At 37.5% G+C, this 14,575-nt stretch overlaps 1 protein-coding gene across 1 annotated transcript in view; it reads right to left on the bottom strand.

Moving 5' to 3' along the window:
* Window positions 1–14,575, bottom strand: part of LOC140138884 (uncharacterized) — a 76,588-nt gene that overhangs the window by 24,129 nt on the left and 37,884 nt on the right. The window contains exons 24-29 of the mRNA XM_072160664.1: window positions 14,220–14,411; window positions 12,538–13,185; window positions 10,586–10,678; window positions 9,653–9,898; window positions 8,477–8,599; window positions 7,239–7,322 (exon numbers count right to left, since the gene is read on the bottom strand). Coding sequence (XP_072016765.1) covers window positions 7,239–7,322; window positions 8,477–8,599; window positions 9,653–9,898; window positions 10,586–10,678; window positions 12,538–13,185; window positions 14,220–14,411 — 1,386 coding nt within the window. The remainder of the gene's footprint in view (window positions 1–7,238; window positions 7,323–8,476; window positions 8,600–9,652; window positions 9,899–10,585; window positions 10,679–12,537; window positions 13,186–14,219; window positions 14,412–14,575) is intronic.

Below are 14,575 nucleotides of genomic sequence, written 5' to 3'. Positions count from 1 at the left end.
TCGTTTTAGCAAAATCAAGCGTGATCCAAACTTGCACTCTGGTGGCCGCCACCCGAGGCTAAATTCTGAGCGTTTGACCCCGAACCCGTGGATCATTAAATCAAATATCATGGCTAAACCAAATGTGATCCAAACTTGCACTCGGGTGGCCGCCACCCGAGGCTAAATTCTGAGCGTTTGACCCCGAACCCGTGGAACATTCATCAAATATCATGGCTGGAAACTCAACAATAAATTACGGTACTGGTGCATACAGATCCCACGCTCCCAAGTGGAATTCCTGAGACTCTTCAACAGGTGGTCTACCTGAAGTTACAAAGGATCAAGTCTTAATGTTAGCATTCTATGACATATACATATATCATAATAAATAAATACAGAAAAGATAATTCAAAACCCAGCATTATTTTCTTTTTGCTTACTGTGTGAAGTCTTTGACCTTATAAAAGACTACTTTACTGTTTTTGATGACACCTGTGCCTGTATGTAACAATACGATTGTCAATTCCTGTACATATATATAGTTTTGACGACTTACTTTCCCTCTTGAACTATCATTCTAAAAAAGGCTGATACAGAACAATTATATAAATTTTATGTGGCAACATATTGAACACATGATCTAATTAAACAGTGTACATTGTATCTTTGAAGATCTGAGAAAGGGAAATTAATTGCAAGTCACATGTAATTTTAATGATCAAGGCGTCAACTCTTTATTCCTCCCTCCTTATCTACAGGGACCATAATTCTTGATTTTTCTTTTAAACTTACAGACAGTTAAATGCTTTAATTAGCTATACACACTACCATGTAGTAGATAAAATATATCTGTATTTATACAGGTCATTATCTCATTACTGTCACACATAATTATATTTTACTTCCTTCTCACATGTCCACACAGGGCGCGGTGGGTGGGAAGATTTTTGTTGTTGTCGTGTCCAATACAAAACCAACAGTGAATAAATCACTACCTAATCACGCTGAAACCCATGAAGGCGTAAATCCCATTGGTTCCCGGTCGAGCCAAACAATACAAATTTATCTGCATGACAATGACTAACATCTGACCCGGTAAACAATAACATGGATTGGCCCATTTCTTCTTAAGGTAAATTGAGTTTAACTTGTTGCACTGTGTTAAACTTTATTACCCTAAGACAGAGAAATTGAAAAACACTCGGTCGCAAAATTTGCATGCATGTTGGCAATCAGACACGACAACCATTTATTGACTTTTGTTTAAGACCCGCACCAGTACCTACAACAAATAAACAAACAAACAAACAAACAAATTCTCAGCCGATTATAGCCAAATATATAATAGGAGATTCTCTAATCGAGCTTAATTACCCAACCCAAGACTCTAGCGAAACAACGACCAAAGGCGCAGAAAATCTCGTTTTAGCAAAATCAAACGTGATCCAAACTTGCACTCTGGTGGCCGCCACCCGAGGCTAAATTCTGAGCGTTTGACCCCGAACCCGTGGATCATTAAATCAAATATCATGGCTAAACCAAATGTGATCCAAACTTGCACTCGGGTGGCCGCCACCGAGGCTAAATTCTGAGCGTTTGACCCGAACCCGTGGAACATTCATCAAATATCATGGCTGGAAACTCAACAATAAATTACGGTACTGGTGCATACAGATCCCACGCTCCCAAGTGGAATTCCTGAGACTCTTCAACAGGTGGTCTACCTGAAGTTACAAAGGATCAAGTCTTAATGTTAGCATTCTATGACATATACATATATCATAATAAATAAATACAGAAAAGATAATTCAAAACCCCACACAAGGGACTTATTTTATAAGGAACTTGGTTAATTCCCCCCCCCCCCCCCCCCCTTAAACTTGTTTGTTCACTTTGCTGCACGGATATCATTACCTAAACCTCCTCTAACGCTCCTGGATGATACACAATGGAATGAGGCACATATTTAAAAGTTGACTAGCGCATTTGAGAGCGTCTGTTTGAAAACCAGAAACTACATGGTGATATATCTGCCTATGTTGATAATGCTACTGATAACTAAATGGAACCTCAATGAAGGATTTTATTGTTGGCACATTGAAATATAAATCACAGTTTGGCTCTGTGCCACTAATTGCTGATTAGCATAAAACAGCACTATAATTTCTTTGCTGGATATTGACTGTAATCCATATAATTCTCCACAATAACACTACTAATTATGCTGGCTCTATATGCTGCGAGATACATTGTATAGTCACAATAGGATATTGAAAGAAATCAACGCGATAACTAGCCGGCTGCGCATAACCTCACAAAAAACTAGAAAAAATGAGGGCATAGTACTTGGCCCCAGAGTCTAGCTACCCCATGCCAACCTGGAGTTGATTCCTACTTCCCTTTAACACAGACTTAATCAAACAAATACCAGCACGATTGACTAAATGTTATTAATTTCAAATGTGCAACAGAATATATGTGTTGTTGAGATATAAACCGCACCTGACGTGATGTACTCACCACTTCTACCCTCGTATAGTCATACTATTACGTAACGCATAAAGCACATCAATATAATATCAGAGGGCTCACCACTGTATAAATTGTTTCTTGTACAATTTTACTTACAATGCAATTCAATTTTTAGAAATCCAGATATTAGTGATATTCCAAGAATCGGTAATGAAGATGTTGATTTGAGCTTTTTGATGATCAACATCGCAATGGTTAACTTTCTTTCATACTTTTAGTTACCAATTGAAAAATCTTTTCGTCTATCTCGGGCAGAAATCGGGTTATTCTGTTGTGTAGTGAAAATAGACCTTGTGATCCGAGTAGGGCACCCATTGCACTGGCCAGTACACTTACGCACAACCGCTTTATCACGGAACCCAGTGATTGGGTTGTTTAGTTCCATTTTGCGTCAAAAATATTGGACCAATGTGGCTAACAGCATTCTGCCTGATGTCTTGCTTTATTTTATTCTATTTCAGCACTCTCGATGTTCATGCGACCCTTTGTTCCTGAGTTGCCTTACCAAAGCGCCGGTCATGGCTAAATCATGCACAACCTATCTTCCAAATTTCCACTACTCGACATCGAAGGAATGCTCAAATTAATAATTCCCATGCAAAGTTCAACTGTGGTTGATCAAACGATGCTATTATATACACCAGAGAAGCCCTAAAGTATTAACTTTTTCGTTAGCTGGACTCCGAACTTCAGAACTTATTTGGTTCAATAGACTTCTGACAGTACAATATGTGTAAAAGATGCATGTTCTCCTTATATTGCTCGTATGCGTAAGTTCAGTTTCACAGATGACACAAAATTTTCAATATGCTTCTCTGTGCATGTCACAGTCTACTGTCGCCTCACACAAAGTCTAGTAGTCACTAGCAATTATAAGGGTGTCCAGGTGTACAAGTACATACAGGTCAGGCTTGTTTCTTACCACCAGCATCAAAGTGTCATTGGTATCGCCTGCAATATAAATAAAAAAAGAAATGGGAAACAACCTGCCAGCACATCTATACTAATTACCCTGTGTAACTTGAGATTTTGTTTGTGATCCAACACAAGTAATCAGGAGACAGATGAATATTTAATTTGTATTAATTTCTTTCCCTGACCATTTTTATGAACCATCGTGTTATGTGGATAAGCATGACAAATTATTTGTGCGATCTATTCTCATACAAATTTAACCCTTTCAAAATATGACATTTACTAATTACTAATTCCAGAAACTGAAGCAATCTTTGCCTTAATTACCCTTAATCCACAATAAAAATGCTTTGACACAATATATACTTGTCATTGTATCACAAATGCAAGGGATGAGGGAACACATTTTCCCAATTTTACACAATCCGGCTTTTACTTACTTGACCTCAGGAATTTTGTATCCCCGTTTTTCATGAAATCCTTCGCTACATTAATTAGCTCTTTGACCCTGCTTAACGATTTTTCCTAATCAGATATCTTTATATTGGTTTCATGACCATCCAATTTATTTTACTTTACTTTTAATTGACCCCCCTGTGGCCAACAGGGAGATTGCCAATGTATTTGCGGCACTCATAACTACTCCTCCTTAAATCACCATCCAAATATTTGATGACCTGAGAATTACCACAAGATTATTAAACTACATTTGTATCCAAGATCCTTCTTCACCAAGTTTTATGATCTAAAATCTTCCGTTGAACTTCAAATTACTAATACCATCAAGTTCTATAAAGACTCGAAGAGCTCGTCCACATTCCCGTTGAGCCTGTGATCAAAGCCTAACAAGGGATGCGTTCATATCAATTTCTCCCAATACTTAAAAAAGGTATGCAACTATGATCAAAATCCCTCACACAGACCGTAAACACACATGATAAACCCTGGTCTTTTTTTTTCATTTTCAATCCAAATCCAATTTTCAATCCAAATCCAATCCAAAGAAAAGAGCATTGCAATTATTTTTTTTTTTTTTTCCATTTTCAATCCACATCCAATTTTCAATCCAAATCCAAATCCAATCCAAAGAAAAGAGCCTTGCAATTATTTATTTATTTATTTATTTTTTCTCCATTTTCAATCCACATCCAATTTTAAATCCAAATTCAATCCAAATCCAAAGAAAAGAACATTACAATTCCAGTCCAATCAAATTTCCAATCCAAATCCAAAAACCAATTTTAAATCCAAATTCAATCCTAAGAAAAGAGCCTTGCATATTTTTTTATTATTTTTTTTTATTTTTTATTTTATTTTTTTTTATTTTATTTATTTATTTATTTATTTATTTTTTTTTATTTTTTATTTAATTTCAATTTTCAATTCACATCCAATTTTTAAATCCAACTTCACTCCAAATCCAAAGAAAAGAACATTACAATTCCAGTCCAATCAAATTTCCAATCCAAATCCAAAATCCAAGTATTCAATAACCATTCTCGTCTAGGGACATATCGGGCTATCCTTGTTTATCGATACATTTTGTCTACAACCCGTGACTAAAATTAGACCTACACTATATGACCACTTTATGAATGAAACTAGGTTACCTTATAAATAAGGCATTATGCCACAATCAAACCAAATTCAACCAAACAAACAAAACTAATGCATTACCGACTCTGTCATGTAAATTATATACGTTTTATGCAGAGTAAGCTTAAACATAATCGTCCATTATGAAGGTAAATATCCAAGGGTAAATATACTCATGCTACCCTTCCTTTCAATAAGCCACAAAAACCTGGCCTGCTAACTAACAACTATCACCCAAAATATGCTTGCATTAACATAAAAAGGTGAAATCACACCTAGAAATTGTCTAAAATTTTACCACAAACGCCTAATACGCTTAAATTAGCCAGGGGTGACGGGCTGTCTTTACCCCATTTTGACGAACGAGGGAGACGGGAAATTGCACACGGATTTTTCCAGATTTTTATGGCTAAAATAAATTGCCTTTGTGAACTATTTTGCTACACGTGGCGTTAAATATTATCATCTGCACACCGTATCTTTTGCTACTTAAAACTATTATCATTATTAGGGATTTCCCAACCCAATCACGTAATCGTTGACCGACATTATCATCGTCTTACATCTTCCCTTTTGTTATTCTATTTTTATTCATTTTGTTATTTACAAGTAGGAACTTAAAATTGACCATCTGTAAATTCTCTACTTATGACTTTCCAGCTTTTAATACGTAAATTCGTAAGCCAAATGATCCCAAAATTTTTTGAGTTTTAACTATAAAAGGGATCCCTTGAATGATAACCACATTAATTTCAAGAAAACTGACAATATTTCTTGGCACTGCTTGAACTGAATTCGGCACCAAATTAAAATACGACTGTCAACTTTACCCTAAAAACAAACCCGATGCAAAAAAAAAAACCTACTTAAATGAACCGACGCAATGTCGCAATCAAAAACGATAGTTTAATTTGCTTAAATTTTGTCATCCCGAATTCGAGCTGCCACACTGATTCGACAATTGCTGTAACTTTGGTAATATTTGTCCAAATTCGCGGGTAAAACTGGCTCAAATGTATACGATGACACGGAAAAAATCGCCATTGATTTGCAATGGGAAGTCATTGTTTGCCAATCGGGATATCGATTGATTCGCCCATGTCAAATTCTCAAGGACCCTGACGTCATTAAATGAGCGCGCCTTTTATTACGCCTTGCCTTATTTGGATAATGGCTACATGTGCATTGTAAAACCCTGCCCCGTGTTGGCCATAACAATTACACCTCATGAATTATTCATAGAACCACACTTGGTAAACAAACATTAATATTAAATGCGTAAAGCCACAGGAATTGCAAAGTTTTGGAGCACTTTTCGTGTGCAAAAAGAAAACACCATTAAATATTATTTAGATGCATTTAAATACAATTTCGACTCCCGCATTATACATAAATTAAATAAATTTATTCTCACCCGGATATTTCTCCGTCTAATCAGAAATTACTCAACCACAAATTCCATGAAGTCTTGAAGATGACTGCTTTGCGTGCATGTTCTGCTGTTCAGTAGGATTCGTCTACCGTAATTTTCCACGACGATTGTATAGAATACTGACTTCGCTAGCTCACAAAGCGTGCACAAAATGTTGATATTACTACATGTATAAATATTTTTTACATCCAAGTTTTAGCACTGCATGCCAGCGCCGAACTCGCCACCAATTATACATAGCGCAGCATTAAATTCGGAACCTGAATCATGATTATATTGTTGTGCAGTAAGCAGAAACAAGGTAGAAAAATCAGTGTGTCCTTGTTATTGATGCAGTAAACGTGCACATTTTAAGCTTCCCAAAGCTTGATTTTTTATCATCAATCAGTCAGTTGTTTATGGCTTATGAAGTTGCTGTTGATTTCTAAGAATCGGTAGCCAAAGATTTTTGTTGTTGTCGTGTCCAATACAAAACCAACAGTGAATAAATCACTACCTAATCACGCCCGAAACCCGCTGAAGGCGGCAAATCCCATTGGTTCCCGGTCGAGCCAAACAATACAAATTTATCTGCATGACAATGATTGACATCTGACCCGGTAAACAATAACATGGATTGGCCCATTTCTTAGCAAGGGTAAATTGAGTTTAACTTGTTGCACTGTGTTAAACTTTATTTCCCCAATATTTTTACAATCAGTCCTTGAATCATTTTTGATGTATTTCAATAATAAAGTGATTTGAATAGTGAAAAGTGAAATGAATAATCTCAAATACTTACAAGTGGTGCCACTGGCGACCCCAAATGGGTTGGTTTTGGCTGCCTCCGGGTTGGGTTGACCACCTAGGCCACTGAAAAATCCTCCTACAAAGAGAAACCATTACCCAGGGAAGTAAGCATAAAAAGATTGAAATATCTGTACGTACATCTCTGTTAAAGATTTCTTTTTGACCAAGCAATTGGTAAGACTCATACTCAGTAGCAGGGTCAGGTTTTTTTCATCTTCCAAGCTGAATTTATACTACATCGCTGAGCGATAGCGATTGGTTTTGAGCAAAGAAGTAGAGTGTTTTTTGTTGCGTTTGGGAAAAACATAATACCTAATTGGTCAAGCACCAATCGCTCGTGTTCAGTTTAACTTACATATTCAATCAAAATATTGATAAGCTGGTCTTGCGTCTTGCGACTCTATATCCCTTAAATGGCCCAGTGTAACACTGCCGCGTCAAGCTGGCAGGGCCACCCAAAAAACGTATTAATATTATTGATCATCAAAAGACCATCTACGTTATCGATCGTTAATCAGTTTTTGCCAGGTTGACCGTAATGTTTTGGTGTATGCCGTCTTCAGCTCGCAAGCGCCCAGATATTTTTTGGCAGGTCGACTATAAGGTGTTCACACCCGGGTGTTCACACTATATCCAGTCTACAGTACCATGCAAATGCTTAATTGTTTAGAATAAATTTAACAGTGAATATTAAACTGTATGCCTGTAACGTAGGGTATGCTCTGATACTAAATAATTGTTTCTATAATATTCACATATGCAACCAGGTCATGCCAAACAGCCCCAGGAAAAACTGGCAATGCTCTATGCCTGGTCATGTATGTACACAATGTCCTCCAGCTGGACTGTCTTGATGTATGGTGTTCCTGGACAGTGATTCTTTCAGAGCCTGAGATAAGCTGCGACACATGTAAAGACTTGTGAAAATAGAAAATAATTATGAGAAAAGATCACAAATTTCGCAGCATTACTAACATTATGTTGCAATTTGGTCCACAACAACCTCCACCACGGATCAAGTAACAATTCCTATTAGGCTATTAAGCTGCATTTCGATCAACAAATGCTCTATGTCAATGAGGGCGCTGTAAGTATATTTTGATTTTTTTAAATTGTAAAAAGAAGAGAATTTTTCTGAAACTGTTGCTACCAAAATTTCATTTTTGCCAAAAATGGAGATGAGACAGTGTTGCACTGAGCAGTCAATGTGTTATCTTACAAGACACTTACCCCCTCCACCAAACACATCTCCTCCACCACTGCTGCTACTGGTGGCAGTTGTTGAGGAGCCACCAAATGGTCCTGATGAAGAACCAAACACTGGTTGTGTTGTTTGACCACCAAATCCACTACCTGGTAAGAACAATTTTTCAACAAAATCATGGTGAGTAAGTTACCCTTTGCATCCTAATGCTGGTTTCATAATAATAATAATAATAATATTTAATTCTTATATAGCCCATTACATACAAATCTCAATACACTTTACAATATGTTAAAAACACCAAAACTACAAATATTAATTGCACAAATACATGTACATTTCAAGTAAATCAAATAATATACAACCGATACCCAGATAAAACCCAGAACCAGCTGAGATGAGAATAGGTTAAAAGGTAAAGTACAAATTTAAAAGTTTAAGAAATATCACTATATACATTGGTAAAAAGGTGAGTTTTTAAAATACTCTTAAAATGATTGATGGAATCTGCAGATCTGATTTGTAGGCAAGTTATTCCACAAGACTGGCGCTACATTACAAAAAAAGCTCTCTCACCATAAAACTTTGTATTGCACTTTGGGACAAATTTTGTGTAGTAGAACGACATGTATTAACCAATTCTTTTCAATACAACGGGCTAGATCATGCAAGGCCTTGAAAGTAATCAGGAGCACCTTGTACACGATACTTTCCTGCTGCTTGCCGCTTTGACGATAATTTTGCTTCACTGTGCAGTCGCACCAGAAACGCTAGCGGTGACCAGCAGCAAGCCGATATATATTGATCACTCCACCGCTTTACCCAAGCTGCAACATTGCCTCGAATTCAAGTCAACTCAGGAGCGGCACCGTATGAGAACAGGAAACAATTTTTGGCGGTGCTGAGCGGCAACATTGGCTTTCATAGTCATACCGCTACCGCTCAGCGGTGTGCCACTCCGCTTGCAGAAACATACAAGGGGCATGATGAAGCATCACACTGATTTACGGCAATCGGCAGAAAGTATGAAACCAGCATAACACAATCTCTAACCCTAGATTCTAAGTACCTCTTGGTAGCAACTTTAAATAGCCCAAATTTTACCAAATGTCTGCCATTTTTTACATGTCTTCAATAGGTGGGGTATGGAATTTATCTGGAATAGCCTATTTTTATCCTTTTCAGGGCTGTTCCTCCTTTACCTGATCCAAATGCTGAAGTCGTAGTTGTGGCCGTCCCAAATGGTCCTGATGATGCTGTGCTAGCTGGCTGTGATCCAAACCCTGATGATGAAGTACTTGCAGCTGATCCAAACACGGTACCACTACTACTGCCAAATGCAGAAGAAGAGGTACTCGCTGGCACAGTGCTACCAAATACTGGCTTGGAAGCAAACGTGAAGCTGCTTGCCGATGAAGTTGTTGTTGTTGATGCTGTTGTAGTAGCTGCTGAAATGATATCCAAGCATTTTGACATTACATATTGACTTAATAGAGAACATAAAAATTAGAGCTGACACTCTGGGTACAAACCTGAGGACACTGTCATGTGAGCACTGTTATGGTAATAAACTATGCAATGACTTAAATAAGCACATGGCATAAACAAAAATGTCTTTCATAGATTGTGTAATCACCTAGCTTTTTAAAATAAATTGTACAGGGGGTACATAAAATGCACGACAGATGTAATACGCGGAACGGTCATCCATTTTTGTATGTTTTTTTCAACAATTACAATGCTTAAAAACGTAATTATTTCTAGAATGAGTGGTATGATAAATTCATTATTAGGTTCAGCGTCGGTTTGGTACAGCAAATTATTGTGCACTCAATGTCATACTGAGTAGTGTCATACTGGGTTCAGCCTTCGGCTTGACCCAGTATGACACACTACGTACAATAATTACCGGTACCATACCTCCGCTTCACCAAAAACTAATATTATTCACCACCAACATATCAACATATCATATTTTTAACATTGCAGTCCTAAGTTCCAGACATGTGTCTTGTTAATGAGCACTTGAGCACATATATCTAAATGGTATGTTGATGGTACATTCTACAGTGAATATTGTAATACAAGTGAATAACATAAACCAAGTGGCGTAGCTATGATATAAGTTAACTCACCTGTAGGAGTCTGTCCAAACAGAGACTTGGCAACACCTGGTGAACTGAAGGAGAACCCAGCAGCTGTATTAGAGGCTGGCACAGCTGTACCAGCTGATGGGAAATCAATCAACAAAGGGCATTAAATTACAGAAACAATCATTGACTTGTTCATTCTTTTCCACTCTTCATTGTTGTTGTTGGTTTCTGTGTGTGTAGTTTTTTTAATGAGATTCTGAAGGTTTTGGATAGCGATGTTTGCACAGTATTTTTGGGGGCCTGATAGCACATCAGACACACCGCATTGCATTCTGAATATGAGGAATATCCTTCTGATATCAAATAATTTTGATTTTTTTTTTCGGATGAAAACGCATATTTTTCATAAACCCTGTGAAATGTTAGGCCTGAATTGTATTTTGTTCAGACAGTGTGAACAAAAAAAAGTTAAAGGTGGTATACCACCACTGAATATATGTACTGTGGGCCACACATCTCCAGGGACAGACTTAGGTTTCAGTTTGAGGGCCAGTGAAATGGCAAATCTAGTGGCCCTGCAATAAATTTACTGGCCCAGCTTTTTCAATATGTTCTACTGAAAAAAAAAAAGACCTTTTTTTTTTTGGTGTTTTGGGAAAAATCTATATGAATTTTTAATCATTTGTCATGAAATGTGTATATCGCGAAATTTCAAAAAAATCAAAATTTTATGATATCAGAAGGACATCCTCGTTTTCAAAATGCAATTCGATATGTCTGATGTGCTCTCCCACAAAAAATATGTGGAAACTTTGCTATCCGAGCCCTTTAAAGTCAAGTAAACCTTAACATTTTAATTTGTTTGAATGTACTCAATGTAGAGAGTGTAGTCACTAACACAAATTCAGTCAGTAGTCCTGCCTTTTTTAGTTCCAAAAGTTCACAAAGGTTCAAATGTGTTTTTTGCAGTATCGCTATCATCATAAGATAGAGCACGCAAGAGATTGGAAGTAGTATGTAGGCCTACTATCAACGTAAAAAGCAGCCGTATGTTTCTAACTTGCTAGCAACACAAGAATAAGAATATAAATATACGAAAAATCATTTAATAAAGATATAAATTACAGATGACAGATGGAGCAGAAACTGTGTAAATATGGCCATCACTGATTATATCTTGTCTCAAATGTGTTATATCAGGCTCAAAAATCTAGTGGCCCACCGGGCCAGCATTGTTGGAAGTTTACTGGCCCGACTCAAAATCCACTGGCCCCGGGCCACCGCTTAAATCTGTCCCTGCTGACATCTCATATGTGTAAATCACCCTTTCTCAAACCATGAACAATAAGAGAACATATCATGTTCTCTTTGTCTAGCATTCCCAACATAAAACAGTAGGTATTTATTTTTTTAAATACTGTAATAACCTGACTATAATCCCTTTAACTACAACTTGGAAAAAAGTTAGAAACTGGGTAAATATCAGACCATAATACCATGGTAAGTTTTGGAAACCTCGTTGAATCAACATGGATTTTATGGATTGTAACAAGTATGCATACAACATGTATGAAGGGACTGTTATAAACATACAATAATAATTTATGTTTAGAAAAACAGAAGGTCATAAAACCAACTCAAAAATGTCACAGTCATAAGCAACTACTCTGTACTGTGTACATCACACAAGAGTTTGGTAATTTGCAGACATATGTTTCCAATTCAGATTACATACCATCATAATACCAGTGGCACTAAATAATTGGGAGATGACAATATTTAATTTTTTTTTGAAAATGAACTCAAAACAAAAACAGATCAAAAATTACAATTTTAGCCCCTCCCCCAAAAGGAAAAAAGTATTTCTCAACACTTGCAAAGATTTTATAATCCAATGTGGAATGTTCTTCGTACCCCAACTCAAAAAATTACATTGGCCAATTAAAAATTTTCTTAGAGACAAATGCACACAGCAGCTTTGAGACATGCCTTACCTGATGTTGGTTGAGTTTGAGAACTGGATGTTGTGGCATCACTAGATGCAGTTGGTGCTCCCAACAATCCTGCCAAACTTGTACCAGTTGCACTTGGTTTAGACACAAATGAAAATCCTGATGCGGAACTCACTGCACTAGTAGTAGATGCTGTTCCACTGCTGACAGAGGGAGTAAGCTTGACAGAATCAGTAGCTTCAGCTATTACAGGAGGACTAGGGAGTCCTGTGCCAGCTTCATCTACTCCAGCAGGTTGGCTGATTCCCACCGGCTTTCCTACTACAGTTCCAAATAGTACACCTGCTGGTTTAGCAGGTTGGCCAAATAAGTTTGAGGGTGTGCCGGTAGTACCGGCCTCATCCACGCCTGGCGGTTTAGTGTCATCACCCACTACTTTTGCACTTTGTGTTTGTAATAAACTACTAAGCGTAGCTTGCTCAAATACAGCTGGCTTAGTTTCATTGCTAGGCTTGGTGGCAACTGGTGTGCTACTCGCGGTAGGCTGGGGAGGATCCACAATATTTGCAGGAGGGCTGACTGCTTGTGGAGTGACAGGGGTAACCACGGCAGTGGTGGTGCGAGTTGGAGATGAGGTGTTGGGTGGTGTATCATCTGATGGTTGCACTGGTTTACTTAGTGTGGATTGACCTACACAAAAGAGATACAAAGAATATGGGTGAGTCGCTATGTGAACTCTGCCAGTACTTCCTGTGCAATGATACCATCTGCCTGTCTGTCTCACACTGTCTTCATACCTATCTTACCCATCATGAACAAATTCTCCAGTTGTGGTGGCAGCCATTGATATATTTTTATCCAATGGGCACTTCCGGCCAAATTATTGGCCTCTAAGAACTATTTTGATTGGTTACAAAGAGCGCTATATCATGTACTGAACCAATCAGAGACATGTAAGAATAGTCAGTGTGCTGAAGCAAATTAAAACATTTTCTAAGAGTTATTATTTTGATTGTTTACTCATAATTATGATTATGCGAAATATTGTGATTGCAAGCACGATTCTTGTGTCTCATGACATCCACATCAGGTGGCGCAAACCAGCGTGTATGTCCAAACAGTCAAGTTGCATTCGATATATTGTTAACACCAGCAAATGTGTGTAAACAAAACAAAGATTTGAAGTTAAATGACACTCAGATTTTTAATTTATTTTGAATTTTGGTGCACTACAAGCAGATATTTTGGATTAATTGGTACAAAAGGATGCAAGGCTACACAACCTAAAACATGTACAGTCCAACCTCTCTTATCCGAACCTCTTTTATATGGATCTCTCTGTTATCCGGACATGTGATCTTCATAGAAAAACATGTTTTTCATGTTTTGAGAACTTGATTTCATGTATTGAAGCATTTAGAAGGACATAACTATGTGGCATACATAACTCAAATACCAAATTTCAGTGTTATCTCCATTTTGAGTAACCTTTTGCTATCTCAATATTAGCACTTCAGACATTCAATGCAGAATTACATGTAATTCACTTATCCGGATTTTTCACTTATCTGGCCAATGCTTGGTCCCATCATGTCCGGATAAGAGAGGTTGGACTGTACTACCAAACTCAAGACAACACAAGGTATAGTCCAGCCACATTTACTGGCAATCAGTGATGGGCTCAGGGGTACTTGTGCTGGCAGCCATTGCTGTCCTATACTTACCTGCCATAAAGAACCCTCCAGGGGTACTTGTGCTGGCAGCCATTGATGTGCTATTTTTGAAATCAAACAAGTTAGGCTTCACTCCAGGACTAGTAGTGCCGCTTGCCCGGCTAGAGGGCGCTGCTGTGGAATCATCTGATGCTTGCAGGACTGCTTTGCCTTGATTAAGTGACTGATTGGTTGCTAGATTGGCTGTAAGAATAATGATTTGATGCCATCATAATCACACATTATTTAACATATTACATGTTATACACGCTTTCTCGATGAATCTCATTATTCATTTTATTTTTAGTTCAAATATTAATTACAGACAAAAACTGGAAGTTTTGGAGGACAAATGTGGGTACAGAAGT

This window comes from Amphiura filiformis, chromosome 18 (assembly GCF_039555335.1).
Source record: "Amphiura filiformis chromosome 18, Afil_fr2py, whole genome shotgun sequence".
Classification (NCBI taxonomy): domain Eukaryota; kingdom Metazoa; phylum Echinodermata; class Ophiuroidea; order Amphilepidida; family Amphiuridae; genus Amphiura; species Amphiura filiformis.
This window is presented reverse-complemented; position numbering and strand designations above follow the sequence as displayed.